The sequence below is a fragment of the Nicotiana sylvestris genome, chromosome 1, assembly GCF_000393655.2.
Source record: "Nicotiana sylvestris chromosome 1, ASM39365v2, whole genome shotgun sequence".
NCBI classification, from domain to species: domain Eukaryota; kingdom Viridiplantae; phylum Streptophyta; class Magnoliopsida; order Solanales; family Solanaceae; genus Nicotiana; species Nicotiana sylvestris.
The window spans coordinates 63,951,941-63,976,732 of NC_091057.1; the positions used below are offsets into that span (position 1 = coordinate 63,951,941).

The 24,792-nt window shown below is 36.1% G+C and overlaps 2 protein-coding genes across 7 annotated transcripts; one reads left to right on the forward strand and one right to left on the reverse strand.

The window, feature by feature from the left end:
- The first annotated feature begins 11,788 nt into the window (after window positions 1-11,788).
- Window positions 11,789-23,054, forward strand: LOC104212494 (DEAD-box ATP-dependent RNA helicase 58, chloroplastic). 6 transcript variants are annotated; one of them, XR_011402518.1, is made up of 13 exons: window positions 11,789-12,176; window positions 12,775-12,868; window positions 14,942-15,055; window positions 15,161-15,283; window positions 16,142-16,246; window positions 16,627-16,785; window positions 16,885-16,953; window positions 17,298-17,387; window positions 18,042-18,182; window positions 18,316-18,426; window positions 20,300-20,445; window positions 21,080-21,153; window positions 22,369-23,054. XR_011402518.1 is itself a non-coding variant. In XM_009761777.2 (10 exons), the coding sequence occupies exons 1-10, from the start codon at window positions 11,935-11,937 to the stop codon at window positions 18,577-18,579; spliced, it is 1,401 nt and encodes a 466-aa protein (XP_009760079.1). In that variant the 5' UTR covers window positions 11,789-11,934; the 3' UTR covers window positions 18,580-18,678. The 6 variants fall into 6 exon arrangements, 3 of the variants coding, with proteins under 3 accessions (XP_009760079.1, XP_009760080.1, XP_009760081.1); XR_011402520.1 differs by having other exon boundaries at window positions 21,080-21,146; window positions 22,889-23,054; XR_011402519.1 differs by lacking the exon at window positions 22,369-23,054 and adding an exon at window positions 21,340-22,234 and having other exon boundaries at window positions 21,080-21,146.
- LOC104212497 (glucose-1-phosphate adenylyltransferase large subunit 3, chloroplastic/amyloplastic) lies at window positions 19,243-24,299 on the reverse strand. Its single transcript, XM_009761780.2, has 15 exons — window positions 23,945-24,299; window positions 23,338-23,451; window positions 23,091-23,264; window positions 22,917-23,009; window positions 21,957-22,040; window positions 21,802-21,857; window positions 21,570-21,663; window positions 21,370-21,482; window positions 21,057-21,129; window positions 20,770-20,850; window positions 20,510-20,596; window positions 20,322-20,426; window positions 19,715-19,821; window positions 19,552-19,612; window positions 19,243-19,442 (listed from the first exon to the last, which is right to left on the reverse strand). Exons 1-15 carry the CDS (start codon window positions 24,161-24,163, stop codon window positions 19,341-19,343), a joined length of 1,563 nt encoding a protein of 520 aa, XP_009760082.1. The 5' UTR covers window positions 24,164-24,299; the 3' UTR covers window positions 19,243-19,340.
- Window positions 24,300-24,792: the final 493 nt, after the last annotated feature.

A 24,792-nucleotide genomic window follows, 5' to 3' on the forward strand; every position in this document is an offset into this window, starting at 1 on the left:
ACATCTTTATTAACATTCCCTCCCAGTGACAAGCGAAATAGATGCATTCGGTGACCATCTATGTCTTAGGTTCCATGTGTCCTTCCTTTAGGTGACCACGTGTCATATCATATTTTTCCTCATACACTTATGTGATATGGAGAGAAAGGAACATAATAAGGTTTCAAAGTGATACACTTCAAGCAAATAAGACCTACATGGGGAGACAGAATCCCAAAGTGGAAAAGAGCTCTTCTTGTATTTGACTTCCTTTCCTTAGTTTCATTTTGGTTTTCTTCGATATAATGTTACCAGATTGCTTGTTAAATGAGGGTGTAGTCATAGTTAGGTTGTGAATAGTCAGCAACTACTTATTTTGTTATTGTAAGGCCCCGTAAAATTTTACCTAAAACCCGAGGTTCTGTGGCACCGAGGTAAAGGAAAATGTTGGTAGAAAAAGACATTTCTATGGCCCACTATGCGGCCACAGAATCACTCTTCAGGCCGTAGAATGGCTGCAGATTGAAGCAGAAACTTGAGCAAAAACTGTGGACCATTATGCGGCCGCAGAATTACTTTACGGGCCACAGATTGCATCACAAAATCAGTGTGAGGAATTCTGGGAGGAGATTATGCGGCCAATTTTGCGACCACAGAATACCCGCACACCTAGTCAGTGATGCCCAGTTCCGGAGGCTAATTTTTGCGGCCCATTTCGTGGACCGCAGAAGCATTATGCAGTCGAATATGTGATCGTAGATTCCGTTCCGAAGCTTCGGTTTTGTGTTTTTATAACTCGACCCCTTTCTCATAAAACACTATTAGGGGTCATTTTAGAAGGATAAAACTCACATTTTTGAGAGAGATGAAGGTGGTCTAGAGTGATAAGAGGAATTCTAAGCTATTGTCATCAATCTTTGCCCAAACCTTGAAGATTCCTCTAGAGTAACTCACAAGGTCTTCAACCAAAAGGTAAGATTCTACACCCTAGCCCTTAATTTCGAAATTTAACTAGAAATGGGTAATTAGTACGAAAATTCTTGGGTATGGGAGTTGTTTATATTGCATGCATGTGTTATCAAGGGTGTAGGAAGACTGTTAAGCTAAAATGGTAAGGAATAGGTTGTGGGATGACGGAATCCTCCATAAAAAGACCTTGAAACCTTAATGCGCACCTAGTGTTTGATAAAATACCCAAATGAGCTAGAACCATAATCATCTTCCTAATTTTTAGTTCAATTTGTTATATTTATAAAATAGATTGAAGTTGGTAAGATTTCCGGAATACTTTAGAGTTTAAGAAAGCTCAAGTGAGGTATGTTGGCTAAACTCTTCTCTTAGAATTGAACCCACAATGTCCTTGTAAGTCTCGAGTTACTCGTTATGAATTTATTATTCCAGATAAGCTTTGTGTCAAAATACGTATGTGTTCAATATGTATTCAAATGCTCTTATTATGTTGTATTACTATTTGAGAATGTGTTCAAAGTATGTTTTTCATATCTAAATGCCATGACTTCAAGTTGTGTTTCAATTGAAAGTTAATGACCATTGTGTAAGAAATCTTAATACGCTTATGACTCTTATTTGCTCATATGTGTGCTTAAATGTCTTGAATAGAAATGCCTTGTCGTTAAAAAGTCTATGATGATAATTAAAAGTGAAAAGGTTTGCATGAAATACGAAATATAAAATACAAAGCACGAAATACGAAATGTAAAATATGAAACACGGCCAACGTGCTAAGAGAAATACTACAATTGTGACCATTAGTGTCAATAAAATGAAGAGATGTGCAAGAAGTATGAAATGGAATGATTGATAGAAAAGGATGATCTCTCACATAAGACGGCATGGTCGATCGGGTCGTGATCGGATGCCATGCCACACACATGGTGGTGACTGTATTGGAAATAGTAATTGAAATTGTGAATGTGGTTGATGTATCACATAAGTTGGCCTAACCGATTGGGTCGTGATCGGATGCTATGTCGCACACATGATGGTGACCGTGTTGGAAATTGTAATCGAAATAGTGAATGGTGATATATCGGTACTAAAGATTTCCCAACTAAAACATGGGAATTTGATTGAAAACTTATTTTATCCCTAAGTTGATATTTGGTAATTGTTTTAGGCTTTAATTGATATTATGATTGTCGTTACTTGCATTACTGTTCGTTCTTTTGAGAGGGTATTTAGTCATATATACTAGTACTATTCAACGGTACTAATGTCCCTTTTGTCGGGGACGCTATATCTTTAATGGATACAGGTAGTTCCATAGTAGATGGCGTTGATCAGCGATAGTGGTACACCCTCCTCCCAGCAGACTTGGTGAGCCCCACTTCATTCCGGTGTCATGTTTCTTTTGTTCATTATATTATCACGTTTTGAGGTATAGTCGGAACCTTGTTATTGGCACTATCATAATATCTTTTGTATCTTTTAGAGGCTCCGTAGACATAGTGTAGGTTGTATATGGGTGATGGGAATGTCAAACAAGTTGTGTTGTGATTGAATCACTTGTTCCACTTCGAACCATGAAAGTTTATGTATTTTGAGACTTATTAAAGGAAGTAACTAATGGTAATAAATTTGGTATTGTCTACATGATCTCCTTATTGGTTAATTAACAATGTTATGTATTCTCTTTAAATCATGGATGAGTTTGGATAGAAAGTATTCAACAAGCTTGCTTAACCAAGTTCACTCGGTTGAGCGCCGGTCGTGCTCTTCGAGTTTGGGGCGTGACAGTTATGATCTTCTTTAATTGATAGAAATGCTTGTCTTATAAATAAAATCCTATTTTTTCCTTCAACGCAGATGAAGTTCCAATCTAAGAGTAATTTTAAATTGTAGTGAAAAGCAGAAGAGTAAATTTAAACCAATATTCTCAAAGTATTTTTATATGTGGCGTTCACCCATTTCACTATAAATATCCCTTAATGATAAAGACAAATACAAAAATTTGCTAATATAAAAGTATAAATGGATTTAAAGTATAACAAAAGATAAAATTGAATAGTTTCGAATGGTACTAGGTCAAATTTTGACATTTTCCCTTAACTCTTAATTGAGTTTTCTTCTTTATATATTCGGCAAAATAGAGGAAACATTTTTTAGCGTGTTTAATAGTACTTCGTAGAACTCTTATATTGTTATCTACACCAAAGACAAGTATAAAAAGAGACTGATATATTATTTAACTTCAAATTGATGTACATAATGAACTAAAACTTCTCTATTTATAGAAGAAAGGAAGCATCTGCGAGATTTTTCTTGAGCTGCTTGTAAGTTGTTTGCACGAGCTACTCGCAACCTGCCTATTTAATAAGAAACTGCTGGAAGTCATTTTATTAAGTTGCTTGTAACCTATCTGCATCACTTGTTTGCAACCTGCCAGTTTTTTATAGATAAACTTCAACGGAGTACTAAACGGATAATCTTCTTCAAGAAAATTATCTATAACAAAGTATTAAATGGATAATCAGCTTCAGGAAGATTATCTATAATAGAGTATTAAATAGACATTCACAATATAATATTATCATAGCACTCCCCCTTGGATATTCATTATTAAGTTTCTTGTTAAAACCTTACTAAGAAAAATCCCGTGAAAAAAATTTTAGTGAAAGAAAAAGAGTACACATATTTAGTAATACGCATTGCTAGCTGCCTCATTAAAAACCTTACAAGAAAAATTTTGTAGAAAAAAATTTAGTAAGAAAAAAGAGTATAACATGTATTTTACTCCCCTGATGAAAACCTTATTTCAAATATTTGAGTCTTTGCATTCCAATCTTGTATACCATCTACTCAAAAATTGAAGTTGATAAAGATTTAGTGAATAAATCTGCCGGATTGTCATTTGAATGGATTTGCTGCACATCAATATTATCATTCTTCTGGAGATCATGCATGAAGAATAACTTTAGTGAAATGTATTTTGTTTTATCTCCTTTTATGAATCATCCCTTTAGTTGGGCAATGCATGCAACATTATTTTCATATAAAACTGTAGGTATTTTGGTATTACATTTCATATCGCATCTCCCTATAATGAAATGTATCACTGATCTTAACCATATACATTCTCTACTTTCTTCATGAATAGCTATTATCTCAGCATGATTTGAGGAAGTTGTAGCAATAGACTATTTTGTAGATCGCCATGATATTGAGTACCTCCGTGTATAAACAGATAACATGTTTGAGATCGAGCTTTCTGTGAGTCAGATAAATAACATACATCTGTATAACCAACAAGATCTGCACTACCTTTGTTAGCATAAAACAAATCCATATAAAGAGTTTCCTTTAAATATCGCAATATATGCTTAATTCCGTTCCAATGTCTCCGTGTAGGAGAAGAGTTATATGTTGCTAGTAAATTAACAGAAAATGCTATGTCAAGCCTTATAACATTAATAAGATACATAAGTGCAGCAATTGCACTGAGATAGCGTATTTTAGGATCAAGAAATTCCTCATTCTCTTCTGGAGGTTGGAACAAATTCGTATTCATTTCAAGTGATCGAACAATCATCGGGGTACTCAATGGGTACGTTTTATCTATATAAACACATTTTAAGATCTTTTCTGTATAGGCAGGTTGATGGATAAAGATCCCGTCTACTCAATGGATAAAGTTTTATCTTTCCAAGATCTTTCATCTCAAATTCTTTCTTGAGATATTCAAATACCTTTTGGAGCTTTTCTGGAGTTCTGATGAGATTTATGTCATCAACATAAACAGCAAGTATAACAAACTTTTATGTTGTTTTCTTTATAAAAAAACATGAACAAATGACATCATTTATATAACTTTCAATCAAATATTCAGTGAGTAAATTATACCACATGCACTTTGATTGTTTAAACCACATAAAGATCTTTGTAATATAATCGAGTACATTTCTCGAGACTTTGAACTATATGCTTCAGGTGTTTTACATCCTTCAGAATCTTCATATAAATTTTATTATCAAGTGAACCATAAAAGTAAGCAATAACTACATCTATCATATGTATTTCAAGGCATCCATGTACAACTATGAGATATTGAAATGTTATTCCATCCATAACTGGTAAATATATTTTTTCATAGTCGATACCAGGTCTTTGTGAGAATCCTTGTGCACAAGACGTGGCTTGTACCTTATAATTTCATTTATCTCATTTTTCTTTCGCACACAAAGACACATTTATATCCAGTTGGTTTAAAATCATTAGGTGTTTGGACTACATGTCCAATTACTTCACGTTTGGCAAGTGAATTCAATTTTGATTGAATTGCCTATTGTCATTTTGACCAATCACATATGTGTCGACATTCTTTGACAAATTGAGGCTCAAGATCCTCACTATCTTGTATAATATTAAGTGCAACATTATATGCAAAAATATTATCCACAACTATCTTCGATCAATTTAAATTTATCCTATCATCAATGGAACTCATTAATAATTCCTCATTCACTTGAGTCTCGGGTTTACTAATATCTTCAAAAATATCAGGATTAATCAGATCTTGAATATCATTAAGAGATCCTTTTATTATGACATAATGTTCATTTACCTTTTTCCTTTTCTTTGGATTTCTATCCTTGGAACCTAATAGTCTACCACGCTTCAGGTGTGCATAAGATTCATTAGCTACTACACTAGAAGATTGTCCTGTTGGGACATCAATTCAGATATGCACATTCTGGACGCCGAAGGCACCCCCGATGAGCGGGGAATTTCATGACATTTCTAATTGGCTGTCTTGTACAACTCATTTAATAGTTGGCATGTTGAATCATATACATAATATGATTGTTTGGTTTAGATTGATCCTAATTGAATGATGATGAATTACTTTTTTTTATCAATCGCCTGAACCTGCATTTCTTTCTTTGCCAGGAAGGGTGGCCAATCACTAATAGATCTCTCAACGAGAATCGAACTGTCTCACGACGTTCTAAACCCAACTCACATGAATATGTGACTTAGTTATTCTTTTCAAATCAGTAAATGTCTGGAATTTGATTTGTTTTATTCTGGAAATGGATGATCTTTTGGACCTCCTGATTACATATATGGGTAATTGGATCAAAATGAGACAATGATGAAACTTCCACATAATTTCTCTTTTGATTTTTGTTTTCTCTTTCTCTAATTATGAAAAAATTGTATTAACTCGATAATCTGCAAATCGAGCAGTAAATAAATTTTCTGTCAATAGTTCAAGATAGTGAATAATAGAGATTTAAGTCCAAAGTATATTCCTAACCTTCTCTGGCGGTCAATTTTACTACACTATGGTGGTGATAATGGCACATATACGACACATTCAAAAATTCGTAGATGAGCAGTATTTGGTTCATGACCAAAAACTAATTGTGACGAATAATATTTATTATAATGCGTCGGTCTAAGACAAACAAGTGAAGTTGCATGCAAGATAGCATGACCCCAAACAGTAGTGGGCAACTTTATGTTTCATAAGTGTTGGTTTTGGTATCAATTGTAAGCGTTTAATAAATGACTTTGCAAGGCCATTTTGAGTATGAACATGAGCTCCATAATGTTCAAATTTTATCCCAACTGATAGACAATAATCATCAAAAGCTTGAGACGAGAATTCTCCAGCATTATCAAGGTGAATAGCCTTTATAGGATAATCTGGAAATTATGACCTTAGTCGAATTATTTGTACTAATAGCTTTGCAAACGCCAGTTTGCGAGATGATAGTAGGCACACATGATACCTTCTTGAAGGTGCATCTATTATGACCATAAAATATCTAAATAACCTACTGGGTGGGTGAATAGTTCCACATATATTCCCATGTATATATTATAAAAAAGCTGAGGATTCAATGCCAACCTTCATTTATAATGGTCTAGTAATCATTTTGCCTTGATAACAAGCATCACAAGAAAATTTATCATTTGTAAGAATCTTCAGATTCTTTAATAAATGCCCCTTTGAATTTTCAATAATTGGCCTTATCATTATTGATCCAGGATGGTTCAAGCCACCTTTCTAGAGCACAAAAGTATTTGAATCACTAAACTTATGGTTTACGATAGAGTGTGCTTCAACTATACTAATCTTTAGTATAGTATAAGCCAGAAGATAAAGATGGTAATTTTTATAGCATACTTCTGGCCAGAGACATTCTTTGTAATACAAAGATATTCCACATTCATTTCATCTATTGTCTCAACATGATATTCATTACGGCGTATATCTTTAAAACTCAACAAGTTTTTTCGAGACTTAGAAGAGAACAATGCATTGTCTATAAATAAGTTTTGTTCCCTTAGGCAGAAATATAGTGGCTCTTTTGGAGCCTTCAATTAAACTTATCACCAAAAATTGTAAAAATATTTTTCTTTTCTCTATGCAAATAAGAAAGTATTTATGATATTTGATTATAACATGGGTTGTTCTACTATCAATCACACAAATATCTTCATGATTAGTTTTTGATCCAAACATATTTTAAGGAATGTCCATATTCTTGAAAATGAAATGATATAAACAAAATAAATATTATAGTAAATATTATTATCAAAGCATGACTTTTATTTACGTATAGAAATTATATTATCATGATCATACTAGCTAATACAGAGAATCAAAATTAAATTATTCAAGTTTCTACAGATCCATCACTGATCACATGATTTATTTCTCCTTCTGGAAGTGCAAAGAAATCAGCTACATCCAAATGCATGAAGTCAACATTATCTTCACAAATAAAATTTGCTTCCGCATTTTGTCTGTCTTCTTTAGGGAGGTTTGATAAAGCTCAACCAGGTGCTTTGGCGTACCACATGTACGTGACCAATGCCCTTTTCCTCCACATCTATAGCATGCACTTTCTGTATTTATCGTTTGCACCGCTTCATACTTTTGGACATTGCTAGTGGCGAGGAGGGTTCTTTGGTGCGTTATAATTATTATGATTAGAGTTTTTGCTTGACCACGACCATGACCACGATTGGAGCCACGACCCTTTCTATGCTTAGCTTGGTGGAAGTTTATCTTAGTCACTTCAAGAAATGGACAAGAATAATAGGGCGGTTTTTATGATTTTTCATTAATAGTGCATTATGTAACTCGACCATAATAAGATATGAGATAAGTTCCAAACATTTTTTGAATCCCATCTTTCGATATTGCTGCATGAGCATAGTCGAGCATGAAAAATGGTGAAAGTTTTCTTCAGTATATCATGATCAGTGATATTATTATCACATAATCTCAATTGAGAAATTTTTTAAACATAGCAAAATTATACTCACTAATAGACTTAAAATCTTTTAAACTTAAATGAGTCCAATCATAACGTGCTTGTGAAAAAACGACCATCTTCAGGTATTCATATCTATCTTTCATATTATTCCACAGTATAAGTGAAACTTTAACAGTGAGATATTTCATTCCAAGCCTTCATCAAGGTGATGGCATAGGAATATTATTGCTTTGGCACGATCTTGGTTTGATGCCCGATTTTTATCTTTAATGGTGTTTGCCAAAGCCATCGAATCAAGATAAATTCCAACATCAATCACCCAAGACATGTTGCTTTTGCTTGATATATTCAGGGCTACAATAAAGATTTGTCATTGTTTAGAAAAAGAAAGCTTGTACCTTTGATACTTTCAAAGTATTTGTTCGAAATGGCAGAGTCTCGTGCTTATAACGTGTTATAAAATAAAGATTGTAAAGTAAATAAACCAAATACAAGTATAAAGAGAGATTGATATATTATTCAATTTCAAACTAATGTACATAATGAACTAAACCTCCTCTATTTATAGAAGAAAGAAAGCATGTACAAGCTTTCTAGGAAGCAACTGCGAGACTTTTCTTGAGCTGCTTATAAACTGTTTGCATGAGCTGCTCGCAACCTTCCTGTTTAATAAGAAGCTGTTGCAAGTCATTTCATTGAGTTGCTTGCAACCAGTCTGCTTCAACTACTTGCAGCTTGCCAGCTTCTTATAGATAAACTTTAACGGAATTCTAAATGGATAATCTTCTTTAGGAAAATTATCTATAATTGAGTATTAAATGGATAAGCTTCTTTAGGAAGATTATCTATAATCACCCAAGGGTATGGCCTAGTGGTCAATAAAGTGGGTGAGAACCATGAGGTCTCAGGTTCAAATCCTAGCAGAGGCAAAAAATTATACTCCCTCTATTTCAATTTAGATGAGATAATTTGACTTGACACAAAGTTTAAGAAAAAAAAGAAAACTTTTGAAATATGTGATCTTAAAAGTTTAAGGGGTAAAAGATTTGTAGGGTTATGACATTTGCGTGGCTATAAAAGCTTTTCATTAAGAATAAAGTGGGTAAAATAAAAAGTTTAAAGTTGAATTGTTTCCAAATATTAAAATGTGTAATTGATTTCTTCCTATCTATCTAAGTTGCAGATACCACAGTCTATACAACAACAACAACAACGACCCAGTAGAATCCCACTAGTAGGATCTAGAGAGGATAGTGTGTACGCAGACCTTATTCCTACCCCGAATAAGTAGGGAGGCTGTTTCCGAAAGACTTTCGGCTCAAGAAGACGAAAAGAGACAATATTAGTACCACCAATAGAAAATATAGGAAAAATAACATCATGAAAATGAGAAAGTAGATGCAAAGGAAAAACGATAGACAGTACATAGACCCGACGCTATGGAAAAATGAAATAGTAGTAAGACACAACATTGTCACTAGCTGACTTCGACAGAAACCCTACCAGACTAGCCTCACAAAGGGACGAAGTAAGGAAAGACTCAACTATCTCCTAACCTACAACCCTAATACTCTACCTCCACAGCTTCCTATCAAGGGCCATGTCCTCGAAAATCTAAACCCTCTCCATGTCCTACCTGATCACCTCTCCCAATACTTCTTAGGCCGTCCTCTACCTCTTCTCATGCCCTCCAAAACCAGGCGCTCACACCTCCTTACCGGAACATCTGGGCTTCTCCTTTGTACGTGTCCGAACCATCTAAGCCTCGCTTCCCGCATCTTGTCATCAATGGGAGCCACACCCACCTTCTCCCGAATATCTTCATTCCTAATCTTATCCATCCTAGTGTGCCCGCACATCCACCTCAACATCCTCATTTCTGTTACTTTCATCTTCTGGGTATGTGAGTTCTTAACAAACCAACACTCAGCCCCGAACATCATGGCCGGTCTAACCACCGCTTTGTAAAACTTACCTTTAAGTATCAGTGACACTCTCTTATCACACAGGACTCTAGATGCTAACCTCCACTTCATCCACCCTACCCAAATACGATGTGTGACATCTTCATCGATCTCCCCTTCCCCTTTGATAACCGACCCAAGGTACTTGAAATTACAGCTACATGGGATGACCTGTGATTCAAGCCTCACTTCCACGTCAACTTCCCTTGGCTCAGCGCTGAACTTCCGCTCCAGGTATTCCATCTTCGTCCTGCTCAACTTGAAACCCTTAGACTCAAGAGCATGTCTCCAGACCTCCAACCTCTCGTTAACACTGGTTCGCGACTCATCAATAAGAATTATGTCATCGGCGAATAACATACACCACGACACATCCCCTTGAATTTGATGTGTTAACGCGTCCATCACCAGGGAAAATAAGAACAGGCTGAGCGCGGAGCCTTGGTGTAACGCCAAAATAACTGGAAAATGCTCATAGTCGCCTCTTATTGTCCTAACCCGAGTCATAGCCCCCCATACATGTCCTTAATTGCCCAAATTTAGGCAAACAACACACTTTTTGCCTCCAAGCATCTATAGAGAACTTTTCTGGGAACCTTGTCGTATGTAGATACCACGGTCTATAAATAAAAAAAGAAAAAGAAAGATTATCTATAATGGAGTATTAAATGGACGTCCATAACATAATATTTTCATAGCATATATGCCATTTTTAAAGAGAAAAGATATTTGTATTCCACCATTTTCATAACGACATCGTACTGTTTTTCGTATTGTGTTTCATCATCTTCATACCTCGAGTGCAAATTTGGGGTCGAGCCGATGGAAGCGGGAGTGGATGTGAGGCTTGACTTTCAAGTCATTCCCAAGAGGGGTAGTTTCAAGTACTTTGGGTCGGTTATTCAGGGGATCGAGGAGATCGACGAGGATGTCACACACAGTATAGGGGTGAGGTGGATGAAGTGGAGGTTAGCGTCGGGAGTTTTGTGTGACAAGAAAGTGCCACCATTACTAAAAAGTAAGTTTTATAGAGTAGTGGTTTTAGGCCTGCCATGTTGTATGAGACTGAGTGTTGGCCGGTTAAGAACTCACACATCCAGAAGATGAAAGTAGCAGAGATGAGGATGTTGAGGTGGATGTGCGGGCATACAAGGATGGATAAGATTATGAATGAAGATATTCGAGAGAAGGTGGGCGTGGCCCCATGGAGGACAAGATGCGGGAAGCAAGACTCAGATGGTTCGGGCACATTAAAAGGAGGAGCACTGATGCACCGGTGAGGAGGTGTGAGCGACTGGTTGCGGTAGGCACGAGGAGAGGTAGAGGGCGACCTAAGAAGTATTGGGGAGAGGTGATCGGGCAGGACATAACGCGACTTAGGATTACTGAGGACATGGCCCTTGACAGGAAATTATGGAGGTCGAACATTAAAGTTATAAATTAGGGGAAAGTTGTGAATATTTTTACGGCGCACTAGAGTGAGACTAGCCAGTTAAGAATTAGTCTTAGACGCTACTAGTTATCTACTAATGCTCGTTATTATTCTACCTTCCGCCTATTTCCTATTATTTTAGTATGATTGTATTGATTGTACTAATATATCATGTATCCTTGCTTTCCCGAGCGGACGGTCTCCTCGAAACGGCCTCTACGCCCCTCGGGCCCGTTGTTGTTGTTGTTTCATCATCTTCATCAAATTTACTTCTGCGTTCTTCTCGAGCGTCCAGTTCCTACTTCCCATGGCGTGTTTCTCTGCAACTCAGCTGCATACTCTTTTATGGACTTCATCGTTGAACCGTACCTCCCACCATTTCAAACCTAACTATACCTATCGGACTCCGAAATTTCTCTTCCGTCAAAAGCCATTGATAGCTTCCTTCAGCACCTCCGACATCGAAGCTAGAACTGAAACGAAGGATTCATCAACGGCAACGCTCCGGGAACTCTGTCATGGTCACGTGCCCGAGCACGTGATTCGCCGGTTAGCTGCCGTTCCTTAACACTCAACTCTTTTCTCATCGCTTTGTTGAATTACATTGCTTGATATTCCGGATTTTTCTAGAAGGACTAGTGCTTGTTACAGAATTTTCTCCAAATATTGATTCAATTGATACTTACAGAGCTTTTATATCGAAGTTGCGCATGTAAAAAGTGTGATTTTTTTTTACATTGAATTAAAAGTAGGAGTAGTTTTTAATTGACGCTGTGGATATTACAATAATTGGTACTTCATAAGAACCAAAATTTTGATTTAAGAAATTATTAATATTTTGAGCTTGTGAAGTAATTCTTAGGTAATCTTCAAATTGTAAAGCTTTAGACAATATTTATTAACTATCTCCGTCCATTAGTTTATTCTGGTTGAACTTTCTGAATATAGAGTGATTGAAGTTTGGGTTTTGTAATAAAGGCAGCGGAAAGTCTACTAGAAAATGATTGAAATAATAATTTTTTATCATTAATTCAACCCGTGCACTGTAATTTCAGATTGTCTTTGGGAAAAAAAGAAAGTGAGAATTACTTGAATTATTTAAAGAGTTGGATCTAAGGAGAAATGATATATGGAGCACAAATTGCAGGGTGGAAGAGGTTGGATATGTGATACCTACAGAAGTGCAGCTACTGGCATTGCCTTTCCTCTATTCGGGACGTGATTGTGTGCTTCATGCTCAGGTATACTTATGGGACATTGCTTTCAGTGTTGTACTTGTTGAAGCTGGATTGCGTGATTCTTGATATTTTTGTGTGAGAAGGACTTTTTGTTTAAGATGTGTTTTATGCATTGCTCCTGAAACATTCACAACTATGGTTTCTGTAAGGAGTGCTGTTTCATTTTTCTAACTTCAATGTTCTTTGAAGCCATTCTATTGTTTGTAAGCTTGTAGCAGCTCTTATTTAGTGAATGGTGAGCTACTCTAGGTAGGGAGAACATTATTCTTGATTTGTTGAACTATAACAATACATACATCATCTTTTATATATCACTAGTGTATTACCCGTGCATCGCACAGTCGTGAAAGATTTCATTAAATCTGCGAAAAGATCTTCTTTTAATACCCAAATATTAAAAAGTAGATTTTTCCGCAAAAACTAAAAATTTCTTTTTCTCACAAAATAATCTAAACTGACAAATTTATAACTTCAATTAAGTTCATGATATTAAACCTTTTTGTCTTGTCCAACCAAATTCGGGTACTCTCAACTCGATTTGTATGCTTAAGAGAGGATGTTTCGGTCTAACAATAATCATTAGTAATTGCTATAGTCTAATTATACGCAGACAAAAAGGATATACAGAAAAACAGAAACATACACTTTCATTCCGTATATAAAAAGAGAATGTGAGGATTCAATGTAGGACGGGAAGGTGAAGAGCAAGTTAGCTCGAGTCTTAGCAAGATTTAAGGGTTGAATCTCCCTCCTCTGGTTATCCACTTTGTTAAGCATACATCTGAAGTTTTGTTATGGATTAGAATAGGTAACTTTTCCACAAGTTCTTCAGCATTTGCTCTTAATGACGGCTCATCCTCCACACATGCTCTAGCTAGATCTGCCAATGTCACTGCTGCATCAAATGAATAATTCTCTCACAGTGCACTTCTATCCGTTCCCTTAGCTCGTCTGCGTTATCGATTGCCAAATGACGTTTATTTTCTCAAACAGCTTAAATTCATCTTCTCCTTTACCATTGCCACTGCTTATGGGTGCTTGACTGACAATGCCTCCAGCAAAACCACCACAAAAGCGGAGATATCAATGCTTGGGACTGGGGTTAAGGACTCCTCATTCAAGATGATGCAGGAGATCTCAAAGAAATCTCTTTGTTTCTTGTAGCATTAGATGTTATATGTGTAGATCTCTCCAGAATGCACTTGCATCTCTGACAGGAGAGTTTAAGCATCCATAGATATAGATGCCGGCAAATATTCAGACTGAGAAATTGTACATAGGTCACTTTGTACCAGTCATTGGGAAGAATTACTAACTTTCCATCTGCCTAATTGCCAAAGTTTTTCCACCACTGGCTTTGAAATAAAGAATCCTCAAGTTGTAGGAAACTACATCCATTGAATTATTATGATGTATTAAGTGTTTTTGAAAAAATGGGAAGAATGAATATAATTAAGGAAAGAAAAAAAGTGGAGTTGATCAAAATGAAAAAAAGAGGTAAAAGATAAATAAGAATCCTAGTCTAAGAGAGGTGCCACATCATCTCCGCTAAGATCAGGATTATATGAATGTATAGATTGGATGATTCTAGTACCATACTACCATGTAAGTTGACAATATTCTTACAGATCCTAGGGGGTGGATGTCACAAACTTCTATCATTTGAGCATATTTCCTTTTTTTTTTTTGTTCTTTTTGTTTCTTTGTGCCCGACTCCTTACTTGCGACGGAGAGGGCTGAAAGGTTTCTTAATTTTTCTTGCCATTTCATCATTTAAAGATATCCATCATATCATTGTTTTTCAGGGGAAAAATACTGTTAAAAGGGCATTTGAAAGGTCTAATTTTTCTAGTAGGAAAATGTACAAGTTGTTACTTCTAAAACAAAATGTTGAAATTGGAAAGATGAAATGTAAAGGCGACGAAAACTCATTTACAAGATCTTAGCAATAAATGACCCATTTGCTTACCCATTTTAATCATTTTTGCCTTTTTTCCTCTTGTCCCATTTTCCAACTGGCTTCGTATGCTGTTAATGAAATTCTGGAAGTCGTTTGCTTTTTATTTATCCCACTAGACAGGTTCTGGAAAAACTTTGGCATACCTGCTACAAATGCTGTCAGTCATTGACAGTCAAAGGTCAGCAGTACAAGCATTGATTGTGGTGCCTACTAGGGAGCTTGGCATGCAAGTAAGATTTTGTGGAGTTATTCCTTTTTGCATTCTACTTGTAGCATATGTTTGCAGAAAGAAGGAACTCTAGGGATGCATTGAAAGTTAACTCTGCTTTAGCTAGGTTACGAAGGTTGCTCGGACACTCGCTGCAAAGCCTTCAGAACTTAAATCAGGACCGAAATCATGCACTGTTATGGCTCTTCTAGATGGGGGGATGTTAAACAGACACAAGAGTTGGTTAAAGGTACCATAGAAATTATTGTTCCTTGTAGATTTCAATCACTGAATGAGGAAAGCTTAAACTAGTGCTCTCAACTTGTATTACTCATATATCCCTAGAGTCAAAATCATCTTGACATTCATCTACTTGCCCCAGCCTTCACTTGAATATGTTGATGTCAGAACTCTTAATTAGGATTTTGTGTTTTGTTCTCTGTTACCATTCCCAAAAAAAAAAAAAAATATTTTGTCTCCTTCCTCTGGTTCCCTCTTAGTAAACCTTGAAATCTTTATTTCATTTTGTCCAAATTTCCTTATTTTTGGTGCTTATTGTTGTTGTTCTGTCTTGCATCTTGAAGTTTACACTCTTCACTGTGGTTCATCATGAAACGTGTAATTTTCAAATGTCCCTACTGCTTGAAAATGAAAGATAAGTCCAGAACCGCATATGAACAAATCTTGTCTACAACTGAATCAAGCACAATGGAAACCACCTTGTAAGCAATAAATAACTATGTATTAACTATCCATAATCTCTCTCTCTCTCGCTCACTCTCTCACACGGGCACGCACACACCGAGATTCACAAACATACACAAAACACTGGGTTGGACTCAGTCTATAGATTTCTTGGTACAGGTGGTATTGCAGTAGTGTACGTCATCTTTCTAAAGATACTGTTGTGGATCTTTAACTCAATTTGTTGCACCTTTGCAATTTTCTTTTTCAGGATGTTCTGTGAACTTGTTCTAACTTCTGTTGCCTCTCTCCCAGTACCTCTGTTTTTGTTTACTACTGCTCTTTTTTCCAAGAAATTAAGAGGAAGCTTCAGCATATTTTTTTACGTGTTGGTGTTGATTCTGAGATGCTTGTGCTGTTACAGGCTGAGCCACCCACTATTGTGGTTGCAACTATGGGGAGTTTGTGTCAAATGCTTGAGAAACATATTTTAAAGCTAGATTCCTGCCAAGTACTTGTTGTCGATGAGGTAATCAAGATGCATTTTCTATCATATATATTTCTCTGTCTGTGTTGAAACTTTACTAGAATGGGATCCAATGAAGAGTGAGCTCAATGATATCAGCATGATGCTGCCGAGCAATTTAAAACCATGCTGTCAGCGCAATTATAACTTTTTCTTTTCTGCTTCTTTTGATAAGAGCTGTCGCCTGTCAGAATAAACTCTTCTCTGAAAAAGTGCCCGGGAACAATATTTCTAAAATGCTTCTGTATCATGAACAAGCTATCTAATTTAATCATACTTAAGTCTCTAACAGTTGAATCTTCTACTTGTATTTTGCAATTATTTTGCTCAACTTCAATTCAATTCGCAAAATAGAAAGAATGTTCATTATTACATAATTTTAGGTTGATTTCATGTTCAACTCTTCAAAAGAGATCAGCTCTCTTAAAAGGCTATTGACGTCCTACTCATCCAGCAAGAACCGTCAAACTATATTTGCTAGTGCTTCAATTCCCCAGCACAGGAGATTCTTGTATGACTGTGTACAGCAAAAATGGACCAAAGTGAGCTGGCACAAGTATTCATTTTGATTTCTTATTATGACTTGTAATTACCTGATGATAATCACATAAAAGATGTACTTATCTAAATTATAATGATAGGCTGACGTAGTTCATGTCCATGTGAATTCAGTAGAGCCGATGCCCTCGTGCCTCCATCATAGATTTGTGGTGAGACTAACATAAATTTATACAGCTCTCTTTAACCTTTTTTTTCCTTGCAAATTACCTCTCTTACAAATTCCATTTACGTAGATTGTATATTGTCACTTTCACAGGTTTACGGTATCCTAAAATTATCAGATGACCCCCCCCCCCCTTCACACATACACAAAAAAAAAAAAAAAATTAAACCAGCAATCTTTTATTACGTTGTGTGGGACCAGAGGAACATGCATGCTAAAAACTTGATCGTCAGAAATTAGATGATTCTCTTTCACGTTGCTGGATCTTACTTACTCTGTCCCTTGTTTATTTCTATTTCTATGTAATTGTTTCCGACTTTTCACGTGCAGGTATGCACCAAAAGGGAAAAGAATCAAGTGTTGCTCTCCTTACTGCAGGTGGATTCACCTGAATCTGCCATAATTTTTGTCAGCGAGCAAGTTAGTGTCTTTAACCCTGTTGAGTCTCGATATAGTAGATTGTCTTTGTGTGTAGTTACTAGTTAGAATGACAGGGAACCATAATTCCTTGAATAGTGTGATCAATATTCAATTGTGATGTTGATCACTTTCAAGTATTGAGACCCCTCTTTATTCATAGTCTATGAAAGCACACACAAGAATTACTGTGGAATTAGAGGTTGGATGAGTTTCCAGATTATTATCCGGAATGATCTTGTAGAGAATAGCAGTATGAGTATTCTCATCCCTCTGCACCAGAAGCTGGAAAAGGTTTTCACTTTGCTGGGTTACTTTTGGACTTTCAAGAAGACTGTTTTTATGCTTCCTTTTACTTGTCTTTCTAAATGGGTGTTTTATTTGGGGAACTACACAGAACTTCTAAATTTCATTATGGGAATGCATATATATATACACACACACACACAGAGTTTCCTTTCAACTGCATGTATTGTTGAAAAATCAGCTGTCGGTGCATCACATGTCTAATTGAATGGAGTTACTGTTTTGAATTGGAAAGGAACTATGGTCATAGATAAAAAAATGACTATTACTTATCTGTGCAATTTTTGATATTTTAGTTTAACTTATTAAATAGTTGTATACTTTGAACAATATTGTTTAACTTTTGAGCAGTCTGAGAAGTCAAAAAAGGCAGGAAATGCACCACCGATAACTCTTTTGGTAGATTTTTTAATGTCATCTTCTGGAGGCTTTTCCAATGTCTCTCTTCTAGAGGAAGATATGAATTTCAATAAACGAGCGGCATCCTTATCTGTAAGTTGTGCTGATATGTTATTTATATTTGGTCAATTTATTAGACTCTAGGAAATGGAACTTTAATCTTCGTCTTTCTGTATATAATGTAATTCATATTTTAGTACATGGTTTATATGTTGCTGAGATACAGGAGCTTCGAGGAGGAGGAGGTTATCTATTGGTGGCAACAGATATAGCAGCTAGAGGAGTTGATCTACCAGAGACAACACATATATACAATTTTGATATCCCAAAAGATGCGGTAAATTACCTTCATCGAGCTGGCAGGACTGGTAGGAAACCATTTTCAGATAAAAAATGTTTTGTTACCAGCATTATAACAGTGGAAGAGCGGTTTGTGTTACAGAGATTCGAGAACGAATTAATGTTTTGTTGTGAACAGCTATTCGTTTAACTGTATTGTGAGTTCTTCTCCATAATCTTAGCCTCAAAAATCACATTTGACTCTGTCTTGCTTATTTAAAAATGAAGGACAAGATAAATTAACAGCTGATACCATCAATTAGAAAGTACATTAGTCCCTTTGGTTTTCATAACTTCTAAACAGCTGCGTAATTTTATTAATTTAAGCAAGACATTTGCAAGGTCAATTGGTAAAATGTTATAATTGAATGGTTATCTTCGAGTGCTCTTTCAAAAATGTTACACTAAGTTCCTTTATCTTTTACCCAAATTGTTAACTACCACCTAAAATTTCAGAGCAATGTTGGTAAGGATCCAGTAAACAGGTGAGAAAACAGAAGAAATATTTGAATAATGATGCGATCTAGTGAAACACTGTGCAGGTTTTTTGATGCATTTAACTGGCCTTACCTGTAAGTCTAAACTTTTTATCCTTCTTTGGTTCTGACTAGAAGAAGCTTGTTCTCGACTAATGTAAAATATTACTGTCAACACTCTATAGTGTTTTGTTAGTGTCATCGCAGGCCGGTTTTTTGAAAACATTTACTTTATATCAAGCATATTATTGTTTGATCGAAATTCATGAATGGGATAAACAACTTTTATTTTTAGCATCAGCCTGTAGTTCAAACTTTACTCGCTGAAAGTGGACAAGTTGAGAATGTGAGACTTTTACTTCTGCTCATATTTTAATTTCACAACTTTCTGTGTCAACACTACATGAAAGAAAAGAAGACAAATCATTGCTGCAATTCATATCACTAATCCATCTGAAATTGTTGAGTTCTTCAATATGACTGTTATGCCTGATCGAATGTAAAAACCTTCTGAGGATCTGTCTGCTTCTTGTACGCCCTGCAAATTGATGTAGTAGAGGAAAATAAGTGAGTCCCAGTAAGAACAGGATAAAATTGAAATAAAATTTAATCCCTTTGCTGTTGGTAGGAGTACGGGAGGATCGTACCTCTGAGTTGGCAATAACTACGTTCTTTCCAATTCTTGCATTCTTATCAATGATGCATTCTCTGCATATTAGTTGAAATAACAACGTCAGAATTGAAATTAAGATCAGTCACATCCAATTTCTAGCTGAATGACACAGAAGGAGAAACATCTTAGTGTTTTACTTTATTCTTGTATTTTCTCCTATTCCAATAGGCACTTTTCCTTCAGCTAGGTGTGAGGCAATCTCAGCATCAGTTTCATAGTAGTCAGCACCAAGCATCACTGTGTCCTGTACGGATTTCACACCAACCAAGTGTATGAGGAATTAGCAGAAATTACAAAATCAAGTAAGCAGAGAAGTAATTTTTTTTTTTTTGAAAAGGTAAATAATTTTATGGGAAACCTCGTATACAAGCCGTATACCAAAAAGAAGAGAACCTATACCAAAATATGGTTCTCAACAAGATAGCCCCAGTCCTCTATACAAATCGGGACCTCATGAGTACACCAAAAAGAAACAAGAAACAAAAGACTATTTTGCAATTTTACAATATCTTGTTCCGCCCCTTCAAATGCCCTCTATTTCTTTCTTTCCAAATAACCCACATGATTGCTAAACGTGTTTGCATGGGTATATATGTGCTACTTCTTGTTTCAATATGAAACATTTTTTTGTTGAATCTACATGGAGTTTTGTTTGTTGAGTCTAGTTGGAAAACCAATTTTAGTTTTGTTTTTCAAAAGCATAGTGCTGAAATTTCATTTAGTGTGCAGTTTTACTAGACTAACCTTCAAGTGAACATTGGAGCCTATACGGGATCGGATTCCGACAACACTGTGCTCCACGAAGCAATTGGTCAAGAAACTACCATGTGATACAATTGAATCAACAATCTGACAACATTTAGACTTGGTTAGTGGAAGAATATTTAAAGATAATTCTGCTTAAGATTGAAGTACTATGTCCTTGTCTAAACCTTGCTGTTATCAATCGCTGACGGCGGTAAGTTTCTCCTTGATGTGTAAATAGGCTTTGTTGCATCATAGAAACTAAAACTTGGTGGCTGAAATGAAAAAGAAAAATTAGTTGGCCATATTATTTACTGTAAACAATCATGTTTAAGATTGTCAAATGAGATTGATACAGGTGTCCAATAGCCAGCTTTTATCTTACTCAGATTGTTTGAAGAAACAAGACCATTTAAAGGCTAAAAACATATAGTTCTCTGATTCTTACGTGTTCAGTGAGTGCAAGGTTTGCTTCAAAAAAGGATCTGATTGTACCAATATCTTCCCAGTAATCATTGAATAAGTAAGCCTGCAAAATCAGGTGAAGAATGCTTTAGTCACCATAGAGGTTGAAGTTAAGCTGTTTAGGAGATCATAGCCAGAATAGTGAATTGAAACAACATTGAATATCTTGCCTTATGATGGAAACAAGAAGATTGGATGTCGTAGTAAATTTTTTGAACAAACAGATCAAGGTCTTGTGTAAATGCCAAACAGAAATGAAGTGGTACAAACCTTGACACAGAATTCTTTGGCAGAGGCAGGAATAATCTCTGAACCAAAGTCATTTGCTGTCGGAAAACGCCATCTAAAAGAAGACAAAGAGTAAGCAGTTAATGATCTTCTTTTACCTGATATCTTCAGCATGTTACTTGTTTTATAATAGCCACCACAATTTGCTTCTTTTGAACGTAGCTGCCCCTATTATCTGGATGACTATGATTTCTTGTTTTTTCTGGCCCGCTTTCTCCAAAATTTCTATCATTTGCATGTTGACCATGACACCTTCTAAAATAAGGTACTATAGAAGAAGAAGCTCGTTACATACCTTAAGAGATTTAGGAGAATCTCCTTCTTGAAGACGTAAACTCCCATTGAAGCAATGTAAGGTTTCTTTTTAGCCTCTTCCGGGGATAATCCCAGAACAGATGTGTCTACTGCCTGAAGTACTTGTTGTCAATTGATTGCAGCAACTTAAAATTTTTGAAGTAGGTTAAGCTCTGAGACTGTCAAATTTTCAAGAATTACCATCGCCTTCAAGTCATCTCCTTTTGGCTTTTCGCTGAAGGACAGGACCCGTCCTGTGTCATCAATTTTCATCAAGCCAAAATCTGAAGCACGTCTATCATGAAAACATACAAGTGATTCAGTAGAAGAAATTATGTTTTGTAGTGATTATCAAAGCAATACTTGACATAGCATGCCATTGCTGAGAGGAAGAATAGCCTATCTAGGATTTTGATTATCCCTCTTAAACTACCTGTCGTCTATTGGCAAGCTTGATATGGTAATGTCTGCACCACTTTTCCTATGACTCTGTCAAGAAGTGGAGATGGATTTTTTCACTTTTGAGTAATAGACAATCTTTCCGAGAAAATGATATCAAGCAAGGTATATATTAGTCTATAGCCTTACCTGAACAAAGTCCATGTAGTCCATTCTATACAAGTGATCTCCAGAGAGAATGAGCACATCTTCTATGTCCTTGCTTCTTTGATCCTTCAGTTATGAAAATCAATGTGAATTTCATTAACTGATGTCTACTATTAAGCCATATGATGAGATAATTGTGGTGATGGTCATAGCTGAGCGTGGAGAACATATTGCTTGTATTTACATGCTGTTAAGTTCTGTATTTTTCGCATGTGATTAAGTTTTCCTGGAAGTAAACTGACACAGCTCAGTTAACTTGATCTTGCATATGTCATTTTTTTCATTGTGCAAGTTACTGCTGGACCTTGTTCAGTCTAAAGGTTGAGTTGTGGTCATATACTATTGAAATATCCTGATACAACATATGAATATATGCATTTCAATGCCTCTTCAGATCAATTGTTACATATTGAAGAAAAACATGGGAGGAAGATAAAAAGAAACCTGAGAGGAAGGGCATATTGATACGAACTAATATATGAATATCAGGAAGACAAAAATGTTGCAGTGCAGGAATCTGGAGTTATTTTCACTATTGGGATAAACTGGGGCTATCAACGTGAACGAGAGAAAAACAAAGCCCATTACTCGATCAGGGGATCTAAGCCACAGCTCTATTCCTAACTAGAAATCTATAAAGGACTTTAAGGGAGAGCTGCTCTCTCTCTCTCTCAGCTTCTTTCCCTACTAGGGGCACAAGAGGCACTTTTTGTCTAAAGCCTACTTCCTCTCTATAGGCAATTCCTTTTTTGTGGTTTGTGCTGTAATAAGAAGGATGTTGCTATTCTAGGATGTGGCGTTCAAGAAAGACTGACTTAAGACTTTATTATTCACACCGACCAGCTAGTGCGCTCTTACTTGGTATCGGGTCTTTTCTAAATGAATCTAAGGAAATTGCAATGCAATGTGACCAGGAGATCAGATACAAAGGAGAGTGAGTACCTCAAAAAGCCAGTGGAATTGCCTAACAGCATCTGCAGTACCTTGGAACCATCTTTTACCTGCTTCACCTGGTGTTTGAGTTGCTGCTAAGACCTATGTTACAACTTATCAGCCATGATGTTGCCAATATCATCAAAACCTGAACTATACAGGAAAATAAACATTGGTGTTTACCTCGACATAGCCATCTCCGAATGTGACACCATTGCCAAAGTTGTAAGCCCGAGCAATATGCCTGTTAAGCGAGGCAGAGTTGAATTGGGTGAGAATGTAAACTTTGTTGATGCCACTGTTGATGCAGTTGCTCATTGGTACATCAATTAGCCTGTATGCTCCTCCAATTGGAACCTGAGACGAATTAATAGTGACTCAATGGTGAGGTGCGGGTAATATTTTCTTCGATAATCTGAAGAAAACTTACAGCAGGCTTAGCACGGCGCTTGGTGAGGGGGAAAAGACGAGTGCCAGCTCCCCCTCCTAGAATGATTGCTACTACAGTCCTTGTATCGGCCTTCTCCGGTTCAAGATCCTTTAACTGTCCACATTCCACACTTGGTCAAACTAGGCATTTTTCAAAAGTTAGCACTGTCAGAGATGAATTCAAGATTTTAAGTTCTTTTTTGTTAAATGCTAACACACACTACCAGATAATGCTGATTGGTTTAAACTGTCATAAATGTTGTATTTAAAGTTGAGGGTAGTGCGATCACATCTCTACGTCTGCTCATGAGTTCAATTGCATATCGGGTGATTGGTTTAAGTTGTTTTAGCATGATGTCTTCAGCTCAAATTAGTGCAATTTATGCTCATTTAGCCTATCTCATGATTATGTCAACTTCATTGACGGAACTTATGAAATTAATTCATGACGTATCATTTGATCTAATTTGGTTGTGAGATCACATTTTATGTTGAGAAGTGGCCCATCTCTTTATTAAGTAGCCCCATGCTCATTCAATTCAATTGTAAAGAAAGCAAAGAAATACATGGCAAGTTTGAGCCATGTGAGAAAATGTAGAACCACTCACCTTAGCCTCACCTGCAACATCAGCTGTAAGTGACATGCAGATATTAGGCTTCACCACATTGCTCCTTAACTGAAATTTTGTAAACTTGAGCTTCTTTCCCATCAACTCTCCATTGCAGAACTTCACTACCCTTAAGTTTCTCCCTGTCAATGCTACAGTTGTGTTATGAAGTTGGCCTGCCGCTGATAAGGCGAAACGGCTGTCGGCGGCAACCGCCATTTTTCTATGCCAACTGAGAAGAAAAACAAAGTGCAACAAGCTGTATATATTTGTAGTTTGTGGTGTAAAGTAAATGTCTTCGATTTTATGTTGATGAGAAGGCGAGGAACCAGTTAAAGGCCTGCCTAAAGAGTATGCTTACATGGGTGTATTCTATTTGTGGACTGAGCCACATTATCCAAATTCAATTGTATCCACCAATTTTCTCTTTTGTCTCCTGTGAACTTTCACAAAGAGAAAAATCTCCGTGATTTTTCTTCTTTTCTTATTTTGCAGAGAAGTCCTTGACCAAGATTTTGCAAATGCTAACTACTACGGTATACGAATATTCTATTGGTTTCTTCATATAGATTATAGAACTAAAGCTTCTCTTCTTTTTATTTATTTATTTATTTTTAAATTTTGAGCGTAGTAGAGCCCAGAAAATGGTTACCAAGTTGCCTTTTTTAATTTGGTTTCTTCCTCTTTGTATGATATATTCCCTAGAATAATTAGGTGGCTTTTTGTTTCAAAAAGTGGTGAAAAAGTTTTAGTGGATTTTTTCCCCCAATTTTCGGTTGAAAAAATTAGAACTTTTTAATCTAAAAAACTACTGTAGGGTTTTTCAATATTTACAAAAGTGAAACTTT